Genomic DNA, 26,789 nt, shown 5'->3' on the forward strand with positions numbered 1-26,789 from the left:
GTATCAAAAAACACAAAAAAGTAGTAGGCAAAAATTATCTCTTCCTGACTTCTTGATGCTGCTTTCCATCTTTTACTCCTCTTAGAGTTTATTATTATCCTTATGATGTTTAATGGGCATCCCAAACATAGGCACTGTTGCACCTCAGATGAGGCTATCCTACTCACAGGGTTCCTCAAAATTACTTCTTTCATATCTCCTCCTACCCACCTACCCCTCACCTCCAAAACCAATGAGAACTCTTATTCCCTGGTAGGAAACAGTTTAATTAAACTGTATTGCCTCAAAATTGTTTCTCTACCCCCACCAGCTGTTATCCCTGCCAAGCTTCTCTAGGTGTTAAAAAGCCCTTAAGTCATGACTTTTTTCTTACTACCTATCTGAACCAGAATATAAGCTCTCTGTGGCAGCTTTTTGCTTTTCTTCTCAGGAGATTAAATAGAAAGAACAACACCCAAAACCTTCTGGGAACCAACTGCCACATTAAGCTTTTAGGAAGTGGGAAAGGTAGATATGGCTTGTCCAAGAGTAGTTGATTTAAATCATAATACCACCCTGTCTCAGTTATTCACAATAATAGTTAATCATTTTTTCTTAATTACAGAGGGCTTAATAATGGCCATGCACATACTAACTGCATATCAACTAAACTACTAAATTCTACTTTTCACCTGTACTTAATCCTGATTAGGTGTTGCTCATGTAATGTGATCACCTGCTCTCAGCTTAAGAAATATAATTGCTCAGATGGAAAGATATACCACGTTCTTGGATTGGAAGAATCAACACTGTGAAAATGACTATACTACCCAAGGCAATCTACAGATTTAATGCAATCCCTATCAAATTACCAATAGCATTTTTCACAGAACTAGAACAAAAAAGTTTTAAATTTGTACGGAAACACAAAAGACCCCGAAGAGCCAAAGTAATCCTGAGAAAGAAAAACAGAGCTGGAGGAATCAGGCTCCCTGACTTCAAACTGTACTACAAAGCTACAGTAATCAAAACAGTATGGTACTGACATAAAAACAGAAATATACATCAGTGGAACAGGATAGAAAGCCCAGAAATAAACCCACACAGCTGTGGTCAACTAATCTATGACAGAGGAGGAAAGAATATACAATGGAGAAAAGACAGTCTCTTCAATAAGTGGTGCTGGGAAAACTGGACAGCTACATGTAAAAGAATGAAATTAGAACACTCCCTAACACCATACACAAAAATAAACTCAAGATGGATTAAAGACCTAAATGTAAGACCGGACACTATAAAACCCTTAGAGGAAAACGTAGGCAGAACACTCTTTGACATAAATCACAGCAAGATCTTTTTGGATCCTCCTAGAGTAATGAAAATAAAAACAAAAATAAACAAATGGGACCTAATTAAACTTAAAAGCTTCTGCCAGCAAAGAAAGCCATAAAATGAAAAGACAACCCACAGGATGGGAGAAAATATTTGCAAACGAAGCAACCGACCAAGGATTAATCTCCAAAATTTACAAACAGCTCATTCAGCTCAATATCAAAAAAAAAAACCTAACCAAAAAGTGGGCAGAAGATCTAAATAGACATTTTTCTAAAGAAAGACATACAGATGGCCCAAAAGCACATGAAAAGATACTCAACATGGCTAATCATTAGAGAAATGCAAATCAAAACTACAATGAGATATCATCTCACACCAGTCAGAATGGCCATCATCAAAAAATCTACAAACAATAAATGCTGGAGAGGGTGTGGAGAAAAGGGAACACTCTTGCACTGCTGGTGGGAATGTAATATGATAAAGCCACTATGGAGAACAGTATGGAGGTTCCTTAAAAAACTACAAATAGAACTACTATACGACCCTGCAATCCCACTACTGGGCATATACCCTGAGAAAACCATAATTCAAAAAGAGTCATGTACCAAAATGTACATTGCAGCTCTATTTACAATAGCCAGGACATGGAAGCAACCTAAGTGTCCATCAACAGATGAATGGATAAAGAAGATGTGGCACATGTATACAATGGAATATTACTCAGCCATACAAAGAAATGAAACTGAGTTATTTGTAATGAGGTGGATGGACCTAGAGTCTGTCATACAGAGTAAAGTAAGTCAGAGGGAGAAAAACAAATACCATATGCTAACACACATATATGGACTCTAAGGGAAAAAATATGTCATGAAGAGACTAGTGGTAGGACGGTAATAAAACACAGACCTACTAGAGCATGGACTTGAGGATATGGGGAGGGGGAAGGGTAAACTATGACAAAGAAAGAGATAGTGGCATGGACATATATACACTACCAAACGTAGGGTGGATAGCTAGTGGGTAGCAGCCGCATAGCACAGGGAGATCAGCTAGGTGGTTTGTGACCACCTAGAGGGGTGGGATAGCAAGGGTGGGAGAGAGGGAGACGCAAAAGGGAAGAGATGTGGGAACATATGTATATGTATAACTGATGCACTTTGTTGTAAAGCAGAAACTAACACACCATTGTAAAGCAATTATACTCCAATAAAGATGTTAAAAAAAATAAGAATGAAATTAAAACACTCCCTAATACCGTACACAAAAATAAACTCAAGATGGATTACAGACCTAAATGTAAGACCGTATACTATAAAACTCTTAGAGGAAAACATAGGCAGAACACTCTTTGACATAAGCCGCAGCAATATCTTTTTGGATCCACCTCCTAGAGTAATGAAAATAAAAACAAGAATAAACAAATGGGACCTAATTAAACTTAAAAGCTTCTGCCAGCAAAGAAAGCCATAAAATGAAAAGACAACCCACAGGATGGGAGAAAATATTTGCAAACGAAGCAACCAACCAAGGATTAATCTCCAAAATTTACAAACAGCTCATTGAGCTCAATATTTAAAAAAAAAAAAAAAAAAAAACCTAACCAAAAAGTGGGCAGAAGATCGAAATAGACATTTTTCTAAAGAAAGATATACAGATGGCCAAAAAGCACATGAAAAGATGCTCAACATGGCTAATCATTAGAGAAATGCAAATCAAAACTACACATCACACCAGTCAGAATGGCCATCATCAAAAAGTCTACAAACAAATGCTGGAGAGGATGTGGAGAAAAGGGGACCCCTCCTACACTTTTGGTGGGAATGTAAACTGGTACAACCACTATGGAGAATAGTGTGGAGGTTCCTTAAAAAACTAAGAACAGAGCTACCATATGATCCAGCAATCCCAGTCCTGGGCATATACCTGGAGGAAACCATAGTTTGAAAGGATACATGCACCCCAGTGTTCATTGCAGTGCTGTTCACAGTAGCCAAGACATAGAAGCAACCTAAGTATACATCGACAGAGGAATGGATATAGAAGATGTAGTACATATATACAATGGAATATTAGTCATAAAAAATGAATGAAATAATGCCATTTGCAGCAACATGGATGGACCTAGAGATTATCATACTAAATGAAGTCAGAGAAAGACAAATATCATATAACTTATATGCGGAATCCAAAAAAATGATACAAATGAAGTTATTTATAAAACAGAACAGACTCAGAGATTTAGAAAACTTATGTTTACCAAAGGGGAGAGGCAGGGGGAGGGATAAATTAGGAGTTTGAGATTAACATAGACACACTACTATATATAAAATAGATAACCAACCAAGGACCTGCTGTATAGCACAGAGAACTCTACTCAATATTCTGTAATAATCTATATGGGAAAAGAATCTGAAAAAGAATGATATACGTATGACTGAATCACTTCGCGGTACACCTGAAACTAACAACACTGTAAATCAACTATACTCCAATATAAAATAAAAAGTTAAAGAAATAGCATTGCTAGGGCCTTCCCTGGTGGCGCAGTGGTTGAGAGTCCGCCTGCCGATGCAGGGGACGCGGGTTCGTGCCCCGGTCTGGGAGGATCCCATATGCCGCGGAGCGGCTGGGCCCGTGAGCCATGGCCGCTGAGCCTGCGCGTCCGGAGCCTGTGCTCTGCAACGGGAGAGGCCACAACAGTGAGAGGCCCACATACCGCAAAAAAAAAAAAAAAAAAAAGAAATAGCATTGCTAAAAAAGACTTATCTGTGCTATAACTAGTTTATATAGTTAGAGTATCTTAGTTTTAAAGGAATAAAAAAATTATCTGAACAGTTGGAGTTTCCTGAGTATATGTGGGAACTTTTGACTTTAACAACTTGTAGGACTTTGTGTGCCTTGAAATCACATTTCTTTATGATATTTGGTATTATTGGGAAACCCAGTGTTATAAGCCTGGAATCTGTGCATCTTTGAAAAGGGATTAAAAACCTACTAACTCTTACTGTAAATCATAGACTTCTTAGATAGATTTTGGGAATGTGCTTAGAAAAAAACACTATAATACTGGCAAGATAAGTGATATACAGAGTCTATTTTTCTGCCACTAACTGCAGATCTGGTCATCCTGTCACTCTGACTGTAGCTACTTCAGTGTACAAGTCACCATTCAGCATTCTCCTTTTCTCCTAGATAGAGAGTTTGGTCAAAAGTTACTTTGAGGCTCAGAGAACTGACTTCTCTTCTTGTATATGTTAAACCTATGGAACTTTGGTATATCAGATATATTTGCTGTAGCTTATGTACCTTCATACTTTTGCAATTACTTAGGTGCTAAAATATACTGTTTGTTTCTTTTATAGGACAATGAAGGTCAAACAGCTCTACATTATGGTAAGATGCTTTTAAATTATTACTAATTATATTTGACTTCTCTATTTGTTTATCTCAATTTTGTCCAGCCCAACATAGTGCTTAGAAAAATGCCTAGCCACTAGCAGAAATACAGTAACTGAAAGAAAAAAAAACAGATTAATAACCTGTAAAGTTGGAGATATGTTAAAATTCTTATGGACACATTCACAGTAAATTGAGCATTTCTACACAGTCAGCAGAAATGGAGGCTCCTCCAATCCCCTTTTGAAAATTTATTTTATTCTTGTTACTGTCAGTGACAAATAAGATGCTAATCACTGTCACTTAGGGGCTAGAATCTCTCCTATAAGAAATGCTTTCTTGATGTAGCTGAAGTGAAGAAAAATAGATTTTATTTTTTAACTTATTTCCCCTGTTAACTGATTAGCGTGGTTAACTAATCTTCACTTAAGTAATCTGTAAAATAGAGGATAATCTGTAAAATGGAAATAACATGGCTCTCGAAGAGCTACTGGGTAATTTCAGTGAGGTAAAAGATATTGAAGTATTTTGTAAACTGTAAAGTACCAGAAAAAGTGTTGTTACTTTTAATCTGTTTGGGTGTGAATATGGTTGAATAAAAGACAGCCATCAATATTTAAACCAGAATATATCAAGAACATCTCCCAGTCAGTAAGAAAGACAATCAGGGCTTCCCTAGTGGCGCAGTGGTTAAGAACCTGCCTGCCAATGCAGGGGACACAGGTTTGAGCCCTGGTCCGGGAAGATCCCACATGCTGCAGAGCAACTAAGCCCGTGCACCACAACTACTGAGCCTGTGCTCTAGAGCCCACAAGCCACAACCACTGAGCCCATGTGCCACAACTACTGAAGCCCACGCCTAGAGCCCATGCTCCGCAACAAGAGAAGCTACTGCAATGAGAAGCCTGCGCACCGCAACAAAGGGTAGCCGCCACTCACCACAACTAGAGAAAGCCTGTGTGCAGCAATGAAGACCCCACACAGCCAAAAATAAATAAATAAATAAATTTAGTTTTTAAAAAGACAATCAAATGGAAATAATAGACTCCAAAAAACAGATAGTCAGCTCACAAATGGGAAGAGCCAAATAAACGATAAACAAGATGCTCACCTTCACCAATAACTTTCAAGAACTATGAATAGTCTGATATTGTACTCTGCTTGCAGACTAACAAATTAGCTTGATACAGTCTTATGGATGCTGGCAAAAGACACACAACTCATGGATCAGAGACAAAAGACTATTATTCACAGCATAGCAAGCAGTATGAGCTTTGTGTTATTTCCCCTTGAGTCCCACAGGAGCTATGAAGAAAAGCCCAGGTAGGTCCTGCACACATAGTGTGTCATAGCTTAGAAATCCTAAGCTTAGGGAACTCTAGTCTTTTATAATAAGCTGCCAGAAGACCTGCTCAACCTTTGCTCTGGAGGACACATATGTTTATTATACTGGACAATAAACAAACCTGCCTTCCACTTTGGAAAGAAACAGTACCTCTGTTGTTGAAGGCTGTTCACTATATAAACATTTTTGGAAAGATAGTCCAGAATAAAAGCTGTCATTACCTCTGCAGAAACATGAGAGTCCCTTGGAGAACTGTCTCCCAACGATAATCAGGGAATACAGATTAACACATTTAGATATAACTTCACACAGATCGGCAACATACAAACATTTACAAAGATTAGTATTAGGATGTAGAGGAACAAGAACTCTCATACATTGCTGTTGGGAGTGTCAACTGTTGCAATCACTTTGGAGATGAATTTGGCAAAGTCTAGTGAAGTTGAAGGTACACGTACCATACAGTCCAGCAATTTCACTTCTAGTATATTCCCTAGAAATACTCCCCAAAATGTATATAATGAGACATAATTAAGAACATATACTGCAGCATTACTTGTAATAGCCAAAAACTTGTTTTATTAGCCTTTATATTCTTCTGTATTCTGTACTTAAAATAGTTAATTTAAATTGCATATATATACACACATATATGCATACATGTATATTCTGTGTTACCAAATGCCTTTGAAAGGTGTGCCATTAAAAATGTGCATATCCAGGACTTCCCTGGTGGCACGGTGCTTAAGAATCCGCCTGCCAGGGCTTCCCTGGTGGCGCAGTGGTTGAGAGTCCGCCTGCTGATGCAGGGGACACGGGTTCGTGCCCCGGTCCAGGAAGATCCCACATGCTGCAGAGCGGCTGGGCCCGTGAGCCATGGCCGCTGAGCCTGTGCATCCAGAGCCTGTGCTCCACAATAGGAGAGGCCAAAACAGTGAGAGGCCCGTGTACCGCAAAAAAAAAAAAAAAAAAAAAAAAAAAGAATCCGCCTGCCAATGCAGGGGACATGGGTTCAATCCCTGGTCCGGGAAGATTCCACATGCCGTGGAACAGCTTAGCCCATGCTACACAACTACTGAGGCTGCACTCTAGAGCTCATGAGCCACAACTACTGAGCCCACGTGCTGCAACTACTGAAGCTGGTGCGCCTAGAGCCTGTGCTCCGCAACAAGAGAAGCCACCACAATGAGAAGCCCGCGCACCGCGACGAAGAGCAGTCCCCACTCGCCGCAACTAGAGAAAGCCCACGTGCAGCAACGAAGACCCAAGGCAGCCAAAAAAAAAAAAAAACATATCTATCACAGTATACAGGTAATCACTAGGCTCCTTTCTATAAACAGCCCTCCAAAGTAATTATTGTTTTCCCCAGTTTATAAATGAGGAAATCAAAACTCAAAGAAGTTAATTAACTTACCTAAGGGAGCCAGAGATTCAAACCCATATCTCTAGATTTACCAGGAAAGGAGAGCAAAACAAATGCCTTCCCCAGCCCTCACATCTCTCACTCTGCAAAGGTGTTTATAGAATTCTGTCAGATAGCTCTTCTGACATCACCAAATGCTGGCTACTCTTGACTCTAATTTTCAACCCAGGAAAAAACGTTTCTCAGCTACCTTTCCTAGCTGTTTGAACTTGGCATAAGTCAAACAACCACAGATAATCTGAAAGGGAAAAAGGGAAACTTCAACAGTGGTTGTGAGGCCCTCAGCATAAAATTCAGGGCTGCGCCTTCTTCCTGATGCCTGGCTTCAAGAAGCCAGGTGAACTTTTTATTTCAATATACATGCCATAAGGTCCAGAGTTCACTGCTCGGCTTAGAAAGACAACTCCGCCAATGCAGCCACGTGCTGTGCTAAATCAGTTCTTATTTTCATCCACTCATTCCTTCTTTCATCCACTCATTAGACATTTTTTAGTGCCTTCGCTGTGGCATGTTTTATGTTTTCCTTTCATGTCTCCATCCAGAAACTGTAGAAACAGTTAAACCAGACTAAATATGCCCTTGAGAATGTAGATGAGTCACTCTGTCATCCCTAGTTAACCATTAGAGGTTAATGCCTTTACGGATGTGGGAATGTGTCCATTTAAGTTTGATATGTGTAAACTTCATTTCTGTATAGCAGCAGGGTTGGGAATTTTTTTTGGCTGCACCGTGCGGCGTGTGGGATCTTAGTTCCCTGGCCAGGGATCAAACCCACGTCCCTGCATTAGAAGCACAAAGTCTTAACCACTGGACCGCCAGGGAAGTCCCTCAAAGGTGTTTCTGACTGGCTTCAAAATAAGCTGTATATTCTTTATGTACTGATATGGAAAAATCTCTAAGATATATTGTTAAGTGAAAGGAATAAGTTGCAGAACAGTGTATATACTGTTCTGTACACATTTGCTAGTAAATGGATATATATATATCCATTTACACATTTATATACGTATATATCTGTACACATTTGCTAGTAAATGGAACGATACACAAAAAGTAAATGTTGGTTGCCTAAGGGAAGAAGTGTAGAGCTAGAATACAAGCACAGGATAAGTGTTTTCCTATAAACCCTTTAATGACTTCTGTATTTGGAACTGTATGCATGTATCTATTTGAAGATTCAGTTTAAATTATTTTAAATTTAAATTACTTTAAATCTAAATTACTTTAAATCTAAATATCATAGGCTCTATTAGTACTATAAATACAACTTAATTATATTTCATTCATTCAACAAATATTTAATGAACACCTACTATTTGCTGGATAAAATATACCAAACATCCTTTTCAAGGTAACAGATGTCCCCAGATTTTGGGTGTCCTTCACCTCCCAGCCAATAAACAAGGACCTGATAACCATAGTGCTAGTGTGTGAGTTAACACTGTCTAATCTGGGGAAACTGTGGGCTTGGGTTTCAATGCCAGCAAACCCTGGAAATGTTGCTTCTTGAGTAATGGGAAGTTGGAACTGAGACCTGCATCCAGAGTAAGCCAGCACTTTCAAAGGACTGCATCCTCAGTAGGAAAATAAAGTTAAATTAAATTAGATTAGAAAAAGGTGACCCACTAGTGTAAGGAAGGAAAACAAGCTTATCTGCCACAGACCAGAATCTGGGTGGAAGAAAAGCCCCACCTCATGCAAGTTTGGGGTTTAAATTTATACTCTGTTTCAGAAATTCTCAAGTTGAGAAATTAACATAAGTGTACTAGGCTGGTTACCCCTAAAAGAACTGGCAGAAGCAAATGCTAAACTTCTCTGGAGAGACACATCCTCAACCAATGCAGCACAAAATTCCTACAGAAAGAAGTTCTGCTGAAAATGAGCTCACAATCCAGAATTACAGATTACACCTGAGTGAATGTCAGCAGACATAGTAAACCACAAGATTAGACTTTAAGGAATTTAAGTAAAACTATTGGATAGAAATTATCAGAAAAGAATTGTATAAAACCAAGGAATCAAGAACACAGGAAAAAGACACTCCAAAAAAAGAACAGGCAGATTTGAAAGAGAATCAAATAGAACTTCAGTAAGTGAAAAAATATAGAAATCTTACAATATGAATAGGTTAAAGTGCAGAATTGGCATAAGTAAAAAAAAAAAAAATTATGGTGAACTGAAAGGTAGTTCTAAAAGGCAGTACAGAAAGATAATGAAATGGAATTGTAAAAGAGACACTGAGTGTAAAATGATGAATCTCACGAACATACTGTTTTGTATCTGGCATCCTGAACTCAGTATGTACTATATGCTTCCATTTATATGAAGATCAAAAACAGGAAAAACTCATCTCCAGCATTAACAGACAGGATAATGGTCACCTTGGGGAACTGGGTAGGTGGCATTTGGAAGGGATTAACAGGGCAGGGGTGCTTCTGAGATTCTAATGATGAGCTGATTCTTGATCTATGTGCTAGTTACATGGATAAACTTATCTTAAGAAAGTTTATGTTTATTGTTTTGGTACTCTTCTGTATGTATTTTATACTGTAATAAAGTTTACACACATAACAACAAAAAAAATCCAAACCTAGGCAGATATAAGATGGTGGTGTTACTGTTTTCATGTATATAATCTCTTAACCTTTCCAACAGATGTCTGAGCTAGGCCTTGTTTTCCTACATTTGCAGATGAAAAACTGAAGTCCAGATAGGTGAAATGACCTTGACAGCGTAACACAAGCTGTAGGTGGCAGAGCCAAGACACTTGTCCAGATCTTCTGATTCCACTTCCAGTCGTCTTTTCATAACTCTGTAAATAATTACAGTCCTAGTATCCTTTTAAAGCACACATTATTTTGTGGAAGATAGTCTTTTATAGAAATAAATGAAAGTCTTTTATCGTTGGTCACCTTGGTCAGTGGGACAGGCTATTTTTCAAAACTGTACTTGTGAGTAAAACACAAATAAACATATGTGTCCATTTGTGCTCCTTCATATTCCTATTTCTGTTCACTGAGAGTTTAGACAGTCATAAAAATTATCCCTGATTCAGGAATCCTGCCCAAAATTGATCTAGTAAAATGATTTCTATTTCTATCTGTCTTTCAGATTTTATTATTCATTGTAGAAAGAACAAAACAAATACCATATATGTTATAATCAAGATAATTAAACGTTCCAGTAATATCATTAGTTAGAGGTTTTGGCATTACAAATATATAAAACTAAAATATTCTGACAACTCAGGAATGTTTCATGAAATTAATACTTTAATGATCACTTATAGGTGTGATTAATTTTTAATTTAGATTTTCTTACTAGGTCACTAGACTTTTGCCTGATTTTAAGGTTGTCAAAACAGAGCTTGGCATGTAGCAATAATAATTACCATTTATTAAGCACCTACTATATGCCAGGGAATCTGCTGGGCATATTTTATCCATTTAGTCATTTAATGTTATTTAATCTTTTTATTTAATAGGCACTCAATAGCTATTTGTTGATTTTATTTTATTTTATGACCCTTAACCTATTCTTAGAACTTTCATAACACTATAAATATAGTTAAATCCAGTGATTGCAGACAATGTTGGGGATGTCTTGGGGGCTTAGCTATTATTTTTTATGAATTACAGTTTGGCTTGACAGCTGTCCTTGTGTTGACAGCTCTTCTGATTATAGCAGTTGTCAAACTCCATCCTTAAGCAGGTTGTAAATCCTGCCTTCTTCCGATTAAAACTGGGTCAGAGCCAATGGCAGGTTAACTAGAGGCCAGTGTTCTACTACTGTATGTCCTTACTAGTTCGCTCTACATGCGCTTTGCATAGCAGCATACTAAAACCTTCATTCGCCTCTGTTTTACTTTGGTGTTTTTGAATCTTCAGATATTGGTCCTCCTGTTACTTTGTGATTTAAACATGGTCCCGGCAGGAGAGTATATTAGTGTAAGTGTGGGCTTCCTTGTAAATGGCATGTTAGCCCTCCCCTCCTCCCCCTCCACTGGGAATACTAACATCATTGCATCTGTGTCTCCCAGGGGAAATCAGGGCTTTTCCTTGCACGTGCAGTCATGTGATTTCAGAGTGGGCAGGCTTTGTATCCTCATGAGCCCTTGGTCTTCCACGTAAAGCGCCATCTGTTCTGTTCCTTGCACGCTGTTACAGGGCAGTGGGAGGAGGCATTAGAGTGAAAATAAATAAAAAAAAGAAATTCATCATCAAAACCCTGAGGATTAATGGAGTCAGAAGGCTCACTGCTCTGAATGAAAATTCATCTTCACCTGTGCCAGTGTCAGGGCTGCATCTATGGCACTTGACAAATAGAGGTTCCCAGGGTACCGTAAATTCAGCAACTGTTCTAATCCCTATAGGCTTGCTCAGGCTTTTCCGAGATGGGCTCATGACTGTTTTTGTATTTCCCAGCACATTGTGGGCACCAATATCCCCTCATTAATTTGGTAAAATGTTAGCACCCTTTCCTTCTCATCCCACTCTCATCTTCTTTGTCTTTGTCCATTTTGAGGGGGAGGGCAGCTCACACATTTCTGAAAGAGGACTCTGCCTTGTGAATTGTGCTTCAGTGAAGATGCCAAAGGCAGAGAAATCAATTAACTAATGAATTTTGAGCAAATACTAATCCCCAATACTGTGTTAGATGAAGAGGAGAATATAGAAAAGCATATAATCAAGTAGCTCACCATCTAATTGGGAGCACAGAGCATATATTTTCAAAAACTGTTTGTTGGGCACCTATACCTGCCATAGGCTCTATGCTAAACATAAACATAATTGGTGCCTATCAACAGTGACTCTCCAAGAGGTACTACAAATGCCCTCCTCATACCGGGGTGAGATTCACCTGTGTGCTTTCCTTGTCCTTTAAATCAGTCTTTCTCTTCTCATCCTTTTTATTTTTTCTCTGTCTACTGCAACTTCCTGATTGCTTATGCTCTCATATCAGTCTTTCTTTGCATACACCCAGGCATTTGTTAATAAAACTCCTTTGCTTGTGGGTATCATATCCCTTACTCTGAAGTACTATTTTGCAACCCTTAAATTCCAAATTTAAGTCTCACTTTATAGTTACAGTTGAGCTAAAATTTCATTTACATTTGTTAGGTTAGGGGATTGTTATACAGCCCAGTTAAGCCTTTTCTCAGCTGGTTGGCAGTAGTCCTCTACATGTGAAACTTAAAAATTTAAGGTCCATTCCTGGGTTAGTACTCATAGATTATACCATATCTCACTACTGGAAAAGTCACATCATCATACAGATTGTATGAAATTAATGCCCCTTTGTCTGAGATGGCCAGCTTAGTGTCTTCAGCCATAATACACAGCTACTTAGCCTTGATCTTCATGCTTAGCAGTCTCAAGTGTTGGGTTAGATTTGAGCTAAAGTGTGATCTGACAGACCATGGTAGTTATTACCGTATATCACAGATGTATACACTGGGAAATTTATTCCTCTGATACTGCTTTAAAAGTTCCAATTTTAAAACCTAACCAAGTGTTTCTCACAATAAGTTGAGACTGATAGCTGTGGCAAAAAATGTTAAATGATTATTCCTTAAAATATAAATGTCACCTAGCTAGTTTTATGCAGGATAAATATCCTGTTTCACAGATACTTGATACTAGGCAATGTGTCTTTAACTTCGTTATGTTTTCTAAGAGACTGTCTTCCATTGGAATCTAACTTGAGACTGTCTTCCACTGGAATCTAACTTGGTGTACAGTGGTTCATGGTAAAACCTTTCAAAAATGTAAAATAAAAATGTTCATTATTTTGGGAGATGATTTTAAACTCTCAAAGGGATGTTATAATCCTAAACACTTTATTGGTAAATATATCCTGTCTCTGCCTTCCTTCTTAAGGCATACCCCAAATGATCTCGGCGCATTAACACCTGTCCCAGGATTAGAATAGGCAAATTTGCCTTTCTGTACCTTCTTCTCCTACTCTCTATTCACTTATTCAAATGTTAATTTAACATTTATAATTCTAGCAGCCTTCTAAGAAATCCCACTAAAGGCAGAGAGATAGGGTTGCCAGATGGTCTGATTTTAGCTCAGAAAAATTTCTGCCTTCCACCACTGTTCCCTTTAGAACCACCTCTGAGTCTGTGCTATTATAAATTAGAGTTTGGTGCCTAAGTCTGTCAGGATGGATAACATAAAGAATCACCAAAGCTGTCACAAATTTGTAACTTATCACAACCTGGTTTTGGCTCTTGGCTCTATGCCCACTTCACAGCATATAGCCAGGGAGCGCTGAGCTGAAAGCACCCACCAGGTGAGAGAAGACAGATGAGGGAGCCATAGAAAGAAGCTCTTTATCTTTACATGAGTACCAACAAAGTGCAAAAGAAGAAATGTCACTACTAAATCATTTAAGGCCAAACTCCTGGAGAGTTTAAGACAGAGAAAACTGCAACAGAACATTGCTCCCACACTAACAAGAAGAAAATGCTAGATAATCTACAAAATCGTAACTTTTCTTAAACCCATCAGATAGTAGAAGTTGCGTGTCAGCTAAGTAAACCGAATTCCAAAGAATGACAAGCCCCTATAAGATACACCAACTGTTTCACCTTTGATAGAGTGCCCAAGGAAGAGGCAGCCACCATAAAAGCAGATAAGAAGAAAACAGCTAAAATTAACAAATTCTTAAAGTGAGCTAGTATGACATTTTAGAATAACTGGGAGCCTCAGACCCAAGAAGACTTTTCACTCATGTACTTTTTTTCATTAACTGGGTGCTGTAAGACAAATTGAGAACAGAGAGATCCCTCCTCAGTGGCACACAGGCATGAAATCCTGCCACTTCCCTAGACCTTTATTTCATACAAAGAAAAATCCTTAAGCCACTGGGGGAAAAGCAGAAAGCTCTTCTATTCTCTCCTCCTGTCCCTGGGCCCAGGCAGATATCCACTGCCTTTGGAGGAGGAGTGAAAGCAAACCCTGTCTGCCACTGTGGCGGGACAGGGAGCCCCTGGGCTCCAGATCCTGTGCTGACACAAAGCAGAGATCTCTTGCCCCTGTGGGCTGGACAGGGAATTCCCACTCAAGACATGTTTTCTCTCACACAAGGCAGAATTTGGCTGACATGTGTGGGGGCAAGGAGGATGCAAAAACACTGAGAAATTGCCACCCCTGAGGGCCTAAGACTGAGACTAGACTAAAAGGACAAAGAACTCTATCCCACTCTCACCATGAGCCTCACTCTGAGTAATAAGCAGTAGCAGTCTTATCAATGGATGAGGAGAAAAAGTACAGAGAGAGACTCCCTCTGTGGTAGATATGCAGAGACTACTGAAAGCTGAGGGTGGAGTGAGAATTATAAAAAAAAAAAAAACCACCCTCTGGCACCCAGGCCTCACACTAAGCATAAGGTAGCAGCAGCCCACAGCTGGAGGAATTTAAGTATGTGATGTGCTGAGGTTATCCATAGTAACAACAAAACCAAACCCGGTTCAACGGCTGACTAGATTGACTCGACACCCATACTAATGGCATGACAGAAGAAAAGGCATGACCATTTCTGGATGTAAATAGTATTATTTACTTCAGCCTCCACTGTCCTCCTACACACAATGTTCTGCATTCAAGAAAGCAAGGAAAAAACAGCCCTTTTCAAGCAATAAATGAGTAATTGATAGAGCAAGTAGATAAAAATTCAGCAAGGATTTGAAAGACTTGAACCATACTATCAACCAACTTGGCCTAATTGACATTTACAGAACATTACACCTAATATACACAATATACATTGTTTCAAGTACACATGGAACATTTACCAAGACAGACCATATTCTAGGCCATAAAACTAACCTTAACAAGCATAAAAGAAATCATACAAAGTTTGCTCTGTGACCACCACAGAATTAAATTAGAAAGTAATAACAGACACGTATCTGGAAAATCCCTAATTGTATGAAACTTCAGCATCCTCCTAAATAACTCATAGATCAAAGAAGAAATTCCAAGAGAAATAAGAAAACATTTTGAATTGAATGAAATGAAAACACCCCACCAAAAGTTGTGAGATGCAGCTAAAACAGTGCTTAGAGGAAAATTGGATCTTTTATTTAAAAAGAAAGGTCTCAAATCAACAATCTAAGATTCTACCTTGAAAATTTTTTGACAAAGAAAAGCAAAGTAAGCTCAAGATAAGCACTGTAATAAAAAAAAGATCAGAGCAGAAATCATTGAAATAGAAAACCAAAAATCAATGAAAACATTGAAAACCTTTAAAAAGGTCAATAAAACTGATAGACCTCTAGCCAGATCAATTTAGAAGAGGAAAAACAAATTAACAATTTCAGAAATGAAAAGGAGTCATCAACATAGATCCTACAGATATTATGAAGCAAATAAGGGAACATTACTGACAGCTTTTTACCAATAAATTAGATAACTTAGAGTAAATGGACACACTTCCTAAAGACACAAACTAACAACATTCTCTCAAAAAGAAATAGAGGGCTTCCCTGGTGGCGCAGTGGTTGAGAGTCCACCTGCTGATGCAGGGGACACAGGTTCATGCCCTGGTCCGGGAAGATCCCACATGCCACGAAGCGGCTGGGCCCGTGAGCCATAGCCGCTGAGCCTGTGCATCCGGAGCCTGTGCTCCACAACGGGAGAGGCCACAACAGTGAGAGGCCTGCGTACTGCAAAAAAAAAAAAAAAAGAGAGGGACAGAGAGAGAGAGAACCTAGATAGCCCTATATCTATTGAAGAGATTGAGAATTTGTTATTGAAAACTTTCCCACAGCAAAATCTCCAGGCCCTGATTGCTTCACTGTGAATTCTACTAAATAAGGAAGAAATAATACCAGTTCTACACACAAACTCTTCCAGAAAATAAGAGGAGGGAACACTGCCAAACATTCTATGAGACTAACATTACCCTAATACCAAAACCAGAAGAAGACCCTAGAGGAAAAGAAAACTACAGGCTGATATGTCTCATGAATATAGATGCAAAAAAATCTTTAATAAAATGTTAGCAAATTGAACATAGCGATATACAAAAAGGGTAATTATAACCAAATGTGTTTATCCCAGGAATCTAAGGTTGGTTCAGCATCTGAAAATCATTGTATTTCACCATATCAGACAAATCAAAACCAAAAATAAAACATATGATCATCTCCATATATGTAGAAAAAGCCATTGAAAAATTCAACCTCCTTCATGATTTGGAAAAAAACAACAACAAAAAACAAAAACAGAACAACAACAACAAAAAAAACCCAGCAAAATAGGAATAGAGGGAACTTCTTCATCCTGAAGAAATCAATAGCTAACATCATCTTTAATGGTAAAATGTTGAATGCTTTCCTTCTGACTGGGAACAAGGCAGAAATGTCCAATCTCTCCACTTTGATTCAACATTGTACTGGAAGTCCTAGCTAGTGCATTAAGGCAATGGAAGGGTCCCAGCACTGTTTACTGCCTTCCTAGAGAGACTTACTCCATGATATTTATATCCAGTATTTACGTTGGTCTGTTTCTGGGCTCTCTATTCTGTTCCATTGATCTGGTTTTTATTCTTTTGCCAATACCATACTGTCTTAATTATTATAGCTTTATCGTAAGTCTTGAAGTCAAACAGTGTCTGTCTTCCAACTTTGTTCTTCTCCTTCAATATTGTGTTGGCTCTTCTGGATCTTTTGCCTTTCCATATAAACTGTACGGTTTGTTGTTATCCACAGCCTGACTTGCTGGGATTTTGGTTGGGAAGAACTGACATCTTGACAGTACTGAATCTTCCTATCCATGAATGTGGAATATCTCTCCATTTATTTAGTTTGTTGATTTTGTTCTGAGCTTTATAGTTTTTCTCATATAGATCTTGTAAATATGTTAGATTTATACCTCAGCATTTCATTTTGGGGGTGCTAATGTAAATGGTATTATGTTTTTAATTTCAAATTCCATTTGTCCATTGCTGGAAAGCAATTGACTTTTTAATATTAACATTATATTTTGCAACATTGCTATAATTGCTTATTTGTTCCAGGAGTTTTTTTGTCAGTTCTTTTGGATTTTCCACATGGACTATCATGTGTGTCATTTGCAAACAGAGACAGTTTTATTTCTTTCTCCCAAATCTGTATATCTTTTATTTCCTTTTCATGTCTTATTGCATTACCTAGAACTTCCAGTACAGTGTTCAAAAGGAGTGGTGAGAAGGGATATCCTTGCCTTATACCCTATCTTAGTGTGAAAGCTTTGAGTTTCTCACCAGTAAGTATGATTTTAGCTATAGGCTTTTTGTAGATGTTCTTTATCACATTGAGGAAGTTCCCGAGGAGTGACGTCAGCAACATAGTGGAGTGAAAAGCTACCTTTGTCTCTCCCTTTCAATCTGCAACCAGTAAAACATTCATAACTCAACAAAGGTGCCTCTGCCCAACACACCAGGATGCTAGAGAATTCCACACATCTGTACATCTAAAGGTCAGTGGACTGGAACACATATAGGAGGCAGAACCAAGGAAACAGCAGAGGTAGTACCTGTAGTCCTGGCCTTCCCACCACAGCAGCTGAGCCCACAGCCCCAGATAACCCAGTAGCAGCTGGGAAGGCATTGCACACGACTCCAGCTACACAACACCTGCGGCCACAGGCAACTGGGCAACAGCAGTAGTGGGGCCTGGGACCCCATCCCTCCAGCCACTGATGTGCCCAACACTCCAGCCACCTGCCCCCTCCCCCCGAATCTGCAGCTGCAGAGCCCACTAACCTTATAATACCAGACATGGAAGAGGTGCCCTCACAACTCCTGCTTCCCCCCTTCCCTTACTCTCCCCCTGAAGTGGCAGAGCCTGTGACTCAGGGGATCCCAGACACAAGGGGGAGCCCACCATCCTGGTACACCAGGTGGTGACGCCAGCAACACTGGCAGAAGCAAGGCATCAGTGACCCCAGAGATGCAAGAACTGATAATGTGGGCAGGGGGCCACATGTTATGGGCAGTACAGGGTAGAAAGTGCTAACTCTCAGATGTAACAAGAGGCAGCTCAGGTAAGAGAAACCAAAAACTTATGCTATAGTGCCACCTACTGGAAAACAGAAAGCCTCTGATTTCTAACCTGTTGCTACTTCAGATGTACTGGCAGAGGAACAACTCATCAAGCACCATGAAGAACTAGAGTAGCACTACCACAGAAAGAAAATGACAATTCTCCAGAAACGAAACTTAAAGTCATGGAATATTGTGATCTAACTGATAGAGAATTCAAAATAGTGAACATGAAGAAACTCAGCAAACAACAAGAAAATTCAGAAAGGCAGTTCAGTGAGCTCAGGAATAAAGTGAATGAACAGAAGTAATACTTTGCCAAAGAGATTTAAACTCTAAAAAAGAACCAAACAAGTTTTGGAGCTGAAGAACTCAATAAATGAGATAAAGAATGCATTAGAAAGCATTGAAAGGGGACTTCCCTGGTGGTCCAGTGGTTGAGAGTCCACCTTCCAATGCAGAGGATGCAGGTTCAATCCCTGGTCGGGGAACTAAGATCCCACATGCCGTGGGTCAACTAAGCCCACACGACACAACTAAAGAGCCTGCATGCCGCAGCTACAGATCCCATGCACTCTGGAGCCTGCGCCACAACTAGAGAGCCCACATGCCACAACTAGAGAGAAGCCTGTGAACCACAATGAAGAGCCCATGTGCCACAGCTAAGACCCAATGCAGCCAAAAGTAAATAAATATTTTTTAAAAAACACAAAACATTGGAAACAGAGCAGACCATATAGAAGAGAGAATTAGAGAGCTCAAAGATAGAAATCTAAAATTTATACAAGTAGAAGGAAGAGAAATAGCTGTCAAGTTATTTTTCTGTGTCTACTGATATGATCATGTGATTTTATTTTTTTGCCTATTGATAACGATGAATTACATTAATTGATTTTCAAGTGTTGAACCAGCCTTGCCTACCTGGGATAAATCCCACTTGGCTGTGTATAATTCTTTTTATTCATTGTTGAGTTCAATTTGTTAATATTTTGTTGAGGGTTTTGCATTTATGTCCACAAGAGATATCAGTCTGTAGTTTTTTTCCCGTTTCTTATAATGTTTTTGTCTGGTTTTTGTTATTAGAGTAATGGTGGCCTCATAGAATGATTTAGGAAATATTCTCTCTACTTCTGCCTTCTGAAAGAGATTGTAGAGATCTGGTATAATTTCTTTAAATGTTTAGTAGAATTCACCAGTGAACCCATACAGGCCTGTTACTTTCTAGTTTGGAAGGTTATTAATCATTTATTCGATTTCTTTACTAGTTACAGGCCTATTCAGAATGTATATTTTTTCTTGTGTGAATTTTGGCATATTGTGTCTTTCAAGGAATTGGTCCATCTCATATAGATTATCATATTTGTAGGCATAGAATTGTTTGTAGTATTCCTTTTTATCCTTTTAATGTCTATTGGACCTGTAGTAATGTCCCCTCTTTCATGTCTGATATTAGTAATTTGTGTCCTCTATTTTCTTATTTAACTTGGCTGGAGGCTTACTGATTTTATTGATCTTTTCAAAGAACCACCTTTTGATTTTATTGATTTTCTCTATTGATTTCCTGTTTTCAATTTCATTGATTTATGTTGTAATTCTTTTTTCTTTTTTTTTTCCTGCTTACTTTGGATTTAATTTGCTCTTCTTTTTCCAGTTTCCTAAGGTGGGAACTTAGATTATTGATTTTATATCTTTCTTCTTTTCTAATACATGCATTCAATGCTATAAATTTCCTTCTAAGCACTGCTTTTGATGCATCCCACAAATTTTGATAAGTTTTGTTTTCATTTTCATTTAGTTCAAAATAATTTAATTTCTTTGATATTTTTTTCTTTGACCAATGTATTATTACTTACTACAAACTTACTATAAAGATACAGAAATCAAAATAGTGTGATATTGGTGTAGGGTGAGGTGTATAGATCAATGAAACAAGATAACTAATCTAGAAATAGACCAAACCACACATGGGTAATTGATTTTTGACAGAAGTGCCAAGGTAAGTCAATGGAGGAAAGGATACTCTATTTAACAAATGGTGCTGTAACAGTTGGACATACACATATGTAAGGCCTCAACTGTACTCACATCCCCACCATCCCTATCGATACCTAGAATTTTTTGGGCTGTCCAGCTGGCAGGTGTAGATAAGATACTGGAGTGTCCCTTTGGGCATAAACAGTTCCGAGAAAGGGACAGGACGCACCCTTACGAGAAAAAAGGAAACAGGACAGGCCCGAGCCGCAAAAACAGGCAAGAATGCCTAAGCCAATCAATTTAAAGGTCACCCCGTTTACCCAATCATTACAAAACTCCAGATGTACCCGCCCTATGAGTAAAATAAACCTATAAAATGTGTGTGATTGCGCTTCTGGGGGTTCCTTATCGGCCTCCTGCGTGAGGACCAGGGAACCCTGATGCATCGGCTTCTAATAAACCTCTTGCATGTTGCAGTGGCTCTCGACTCTTGGCGGTTCTTGGGCGAGTGGAATCCCTCGGAGACCGTTTAGGTCTAACACATACATACTGGGGGGAAGAAAAGCCTCAACGCTTTTCTCATACCCTCCGCAAAAATTACCTTGAAATGGATCAGAGACCTATACATAAGAGCTAAAATATAAAGAACTAGAAGAAGATGTGCAAGAAAATCTTTGTGATCTTGAGATAGACAAAGACTTCTTATATAGGACACAAAAAGCACAAAACATAAAAAGAAAAAAAATAAATTGGACTTCATTCAAAATGTAAAAATTTTACCCTTCAAAAGATACTGTTAATAAAAGACAAAACACAGAGTGGGAGAAAATATTGATAAAACATATTTGGAAAAAAACATAACCAAAATATATAAAGAATAATTCTAACTTTATTAAAAAGACACCCCAATTAATAAGTGGACAAAAGATTTGGATAACTCACCAAAGGTAGATGATTGGCAAATAAGTACATAAAAAGATGTTCATCATTAGACAGGAAATGTAAATTAAAAACCGCAATAAGAAGACGTGACTATACTATACAGTACCTATACTATAGGTACTAGAGACCTGACTAGAATGGCTAAAAAGAATTTTAATGATAATAACAAGTGCTGACAAGGATACAGAGCAACTAGAATTCATACATACTGGTGGGAATACAAACTTTGGAAGTTTGGTAGTTTCTTATTCAAGTTTAATGTCCACGTGCCATGTGACTCAGCAATCCCACTAAAAGATCCATACAAAGACATGTATCCAGGTGTTCATAGGATCTTATTCATAATGGCCAAAAACTGGACACAAGCCAGATGCCTGCATACCTTTATACAATGGGATACTACTCAGCAATAAAAGGGAAAGAACTACTCATACCTGCAGCAACATGAATGGATCTGAAAAGCATCATGCTCAATGCAAGAAGCCAGACACAGAAGACTATAGGCTGTGTGATTTCCATTTCTGGAAAAGGAAAAACCTAAGGACAGAAATCAGATCAGTGGTTGCCAGGGGCAATGGGTGGGGGTAAGAGGATTGGCTGCAGAGAGGCCAGAAGGAACTTTTGGTGGTTATGGACATGCCTTATGTCTATTGTAATGGTAGCTACACAAGTAGACACATTTGCCAGAATTCAAATTTTTAAGAAGAATATTACTTCAATTTTTTTGAAAAGGGAGAAAAACCAGGGATCTTGCTCTGTATGTTAACTGGCACAATTCAAAATGGATGAAGAATCTGGGACAGACAAGATGGCGGAGTAGAAGGACCTTGAGCTCACCTCTTCTCACACACACACCAAAATCACAACTAACTGCTGAACAGCCATTGATTAAAAAGACTGGAACCTACCGAAAAAGATATTCTACATCCAAAGGCACAAAGAAGAAACCACAACAAAACAGTAGGAGGGGCAAACTCGTGATATGAACAATTCCCATACCACCCAGGTGGGTGACCCACAAACTGGAGAATAATTATATCACAGAAGTTCTCCCACAGGAGTGAGAGTTCTGAGCCCCACATCAGGCTTCCAGCCTTGGGGTCTGGCATCAGGAGGAGGACCCCCAGAGTACCTGTCTTTGAAGGCCAGAGGGGCTTGATTGTAAGAACTGCACAGGACTGGGGGAAACAGAGACTCCACTCTTGGAGGGTGCACACAGGGTCTCACATACACCAGGACCCAGGGCAAAAGCAGCGACTTTGTAGGAGCCCAGGCTAGACCTATCTTCTGGTCTTGGTGGGTCTCCTGAGGAGGTGGGGGTAGGGGGGCAGCTGTATCTCACCCTGGGAACATGGACACTAGTGGTGGTGGCAGAAATATTGGAGAGCGTCATCTACATGAACTCTCATTGAGGGCAGACATCTTGCCTGGGTCATAAGCACCGAGGCCTGGCCCCACCCAACCGCCTGTAGGCTCCTGTTCTGGGACGTCTCAGGCCAGACAACCAACAGGGCAGGAACACAGCCCCAGCCATCAGCAAATAGGTTGCCTAAAGACTTCCTGAGCACACAGGCACCTCTAGATAGGTCCCTTGACATGGCCCTGCCCACCAGAGGGCCAAGACCCAGCTCCAACCATCAGTGGGCAGACACCAGTTCCTCCTGCCAGAAAGCCTGCACAAACCTCCAGACCATCCTCACCCACCAGGGGACAAACACTGGAAAACTATGATCCTACAGGCTGCAGAACTGGGTCCATACACTCAGGTAAGAACCTACCCTGGGAACAGCTGGTCCCTGCCCCTGAGTGATGAGAGGGGAATGCACTGCTGGGATGAGGACCACTTCTCCAAGGTCAAGAAATGTAACTAACTTACCACAGAAACAAAAATACAAATAGAAATTTAAAACAAAATGAGACAGCAAAGGAATATGCTGCAGACGAAGTAACAAGATAAAACCCCAGAAGGACAACTAAGTGAAGTGGAGATAGGCAATCTACCCAAGAAAGAGTTCCAAGTAATGATCATAAAGATGATCCAAGAACTCAGGAAAAGAGTGGATGCATAGACCAAGAAGTTACAAGAAGTTCTTAGCAAAGGGAAAATACAAAGAACCAGAGTTGACGAATACAGTAATGAGATGAAAAATACATTAGAAGGAATCAATAGCAGAATAAATGAGGCAGAAGAACGAATCAGTGAGCTGAAGACAGAGTGGTGGAAATCATTGCCATGGAAAATAAATTAAAAATGAAAAGAAATGAGGACAGTTTAAGAGACCTCTGGGACATTACATGTACTACCAGTCACATTATAGGGGTCTCAGAAGGAGAAAGAGAGAAAGGGCCTGAGAAGATATTTGAAGAGATAATAGCTGGAAACTTCCCTAACATGGGAAAGGAAACTGTCACCCAAGTCCAGGAAGTGCAGAGAGTCCCATACAGGATTAAGCCAAGGATTAACACACCAAGACACATAGTAATCAAATTGACAAAAATTAAAGACAAAATATTAAGAGCAACAAGGGAAAAGCAACAAATAACATAACAAGGAGACTCCCATAAGGCTAGCAGCAGATTTTTCAGCAGAAACTCTGCAGGCCAGAAGGGAGTGGCATGATATATTTAAAGTGCTAAAAGGGAAAAATCTACAACGAAGAATACTCTACCCAGCAAGGCTCTCATTTAGATTTGAGAAATCAAAAGCTTTACAGACTAGCAAAAGCTGAGAGAATTTAGCACCACCAGGCCAGCTTTGCAACAAATGCTAAAGAAACTTCTCTAGATGAAAAAGAAAAGGTCACAACTAGAAAAAAGAAAATTATAAATGGGAAAACTCACCAGTAAAGGCAGAACATACTGTAAAGGTAGGAAATCATCCACACACAAATATGATATCAAAACCAGCAACTGTGAGAAGAGGATAGTACAAATATAGGATATTGGAAATGCATTTGAAATTAAAAGACCAGCAACTTAAAACAATCTTGTTTATATATAGACTGCTATATCAAAACCTCATGGTATGGGCTTCCCTGGTGGCGCAGTGGTTGAGAGTCCACCTGCTGATGCAGGGGACATGGGTTCGTGCCCCGGTCTGGGAAGATCCCACATGCCACGGAGCGGCTGGGCCTGTAAGCCATGGCCGCTGAGCCTGCACGTCCAGAGCCTGTGCTCCGCAAAGGGAGAGGCCACAACAGTGAGAGGCCCGCGTACAGAAAATTAAAATTAAAATTAAAAAAAAAAAACCTCATGGTAACCGCAAACCGAAAATCTACCATAGATACACACACAAAAAAAGAAAAAAGAATCCAAACACAACTCTAAAGTTAGTCATCAAATCACAAGAGAACAGAAGAAGAAAGGAAAAAGTCCTCCAATGTACCTAGCTAAGCACTTGCGCTTTGAGCATGCGTGTTTCCTTCTGCCCAAATCCTGAATGAGGTACTATACTAGCTATCCAACCCTCCAACCAGGCAGATCAGAATTCAAAGAACCTGGAGCAGCCCTGAGGTCCATAGGCTCACATAAGAATATGATTCCCTCTGTAATAAACATAATAGTAACTACCATTTAATAAGCATCTATTATTTGAGTCCTCTATTAGACCCTGGACATGCATTTTCATTTGCCTAGGAAGACCATCTGAGGATAGTTACTCAAGGTCACACAAACCCAGCTTGGATTCTAGAATCCATGTTCTTTCTATGGCACTACTTAGGAATAAGGGCCTGTCCACCTGGGTCTCCAGGTTAATGGGGCAGTTTCCTCCTTTTGGAGCTGTATCCCTATTGTGAATGAAGGCATTCTTGACTGAGGTTCTGACACTCCATATATATCTTACTAGCCCCACTCCCCTGCAATGGTTGGACCTGACTTGTGGACTAGGTCACTGGCTGGAGTCCTGCTCCTTCAGGGATGGGTTTCTGGCAACAAAGCCATTCAGTGGTGACTGTCCAGACCAGTACTGCTGGCCTCACCCACCATCCAAGGCCCTGGGGTGGGGTTAGTTCACTCAGCCTGATCTACTTTCAACACCTTCTCCATAGTAAATACTGATGAGAGATATTTGGATGGTCACCTACTGTGGACCAGCATTACATTAAGCACCTAAAATGTATTATTGAACTTGAGTGGGACTTATCCACCCTGGACCCTCAGGCTGCCTGTCATCCAAGCCCACATCAGATCATGGCCAAAAGCCAATATTCCTTTGGTATGTTGACATAGTTGAAAAGGCCTTGTGCAAAAGATATACTAAGAAACAACAAATGTGAGATATACACAGAGACTCTGGGTTCCTACAGAATCATGGGTTGTAGGTCATAGTTCACAATGTCATCAGGAAACTCACTCAACACAGGTTTGTAAAATTACATCAGTAGCAATAAGGAAGTTGGAAAAAGTAGTGATTGGTAAGGTTGAGAGTCATAATAATTAGTCTCAGGTGGGAGCAGTTCATTCTATAGGCATTATACCAATCAGTTCTTTACCATGTGCATGAAAATCACCTGTGGCTTTTGTTACACCATGGATTCTAACTCAGTACATCTGAGGTGAGGCCTGAAGCTCTGCATTTCTAACAAGCTCCCCAATATGCTGAAAGCCACTGATCCTCAGACTACACTTTGCATGGCAAGCCCATAGACCTCCTTGACACAGGTTTTAAAAGGAAAAAAATAGGGCTTCCCTGGTGGCGCAGTGGTTGGGAGTCCGCCTGCCGATGCAGGGGACACGGGTTCGTGCCCTGGTCCGGGAGGATCCCACATGCCGCGGAGCGGCTGGGCCCGTGAGCCATGGCCGCTGAGCCTGCGCGTCCGGAGCCTGTGCTCCGCAACGGGAGAGGCCACGGCAGTGAGAGGCCCACGTACCGACAAAAAAAAAAAAAAAAAAAGGAAAAAATAGAGTTGACTTACTAGGCTCTAAGTCATGCATGTAGGTGGCATTAAAACCTTCCAGCCAAGGTTCATGATCTTACCAGAAAAGTAATCATGCATAGAGGAAAAAGACCAAGCCAGCCCTGAGTCTCAGAGCATTAGGAATATGGAGCCCAGGGTTGAGGGGTCTGGAAATACATATAGAAATCAGGATAGGGAAAGAATGGGCAGCAGTCATAGAAATAACAACATTGTTAAACTGTTTGAAAAGCAGAGAAGAAGGTAGCCTGGGGTATTTGAAGTCAGGCCCAGAACACCAGACCCAGGACACTAGACTCACTGGCACAGAAAAGGCAAACTTCAAAGTCTTAACAACAGGGCTTTCCCTGGTGGCGCAGTGGTTAAGAGTCCGCCTGCCGATGCAGGGGACACGGTTTCGTGCCCCGGTCCGGGAAGATCCCACATGCCGCGGAGCGGCTGGGCC

At 39.9% G+C, this 26,789-nt stretch overlaps 1 protein-coding gene across 4 annotated transcripts in view; it reads left to right on the top strand.

The window, feature by feature from the left end:
• ACBD6 (acyl-CoA binding domain containing 6) overlaps positions 1-26,789 on the top strand; it is a 247,840-nt gene that overhangs the window by 210,541 nt on the left and 10,510 nt on the right. For 3 of the 4 annotated variants that reach the window (XM_059056566.2, XM_067030828.1, XM_059056599.2), the window contains one exon: positions 4,677-4,707. In XM_059056566.2, coding sequence (XP_058912549.1) covers positions 4,677-4,707 — 31 coding nt within the window. Of the gene's footprint in view, positions 1-4,676; positions 4,708-10,169; positions 10,476-26,789 lie in introns of those variants that run through there. The other variant, XM_067030831.1, reaches the window with a different exon arrangement.

This window comes from Kogia breviceps, chromosome 1 (assembly GCF_026419965.1).
Source record: "Kogia breviceps isolate mKogBre1 chromosome 1, mKogBre1 haplotype 1, whole genome shotgun sequence".
Lineage (NCBI taxonomy): Eukaryota > Metazoa > Chordata > Mammalia > Artiodactyla > Physeteridae > Kogia > Kogia breviceps.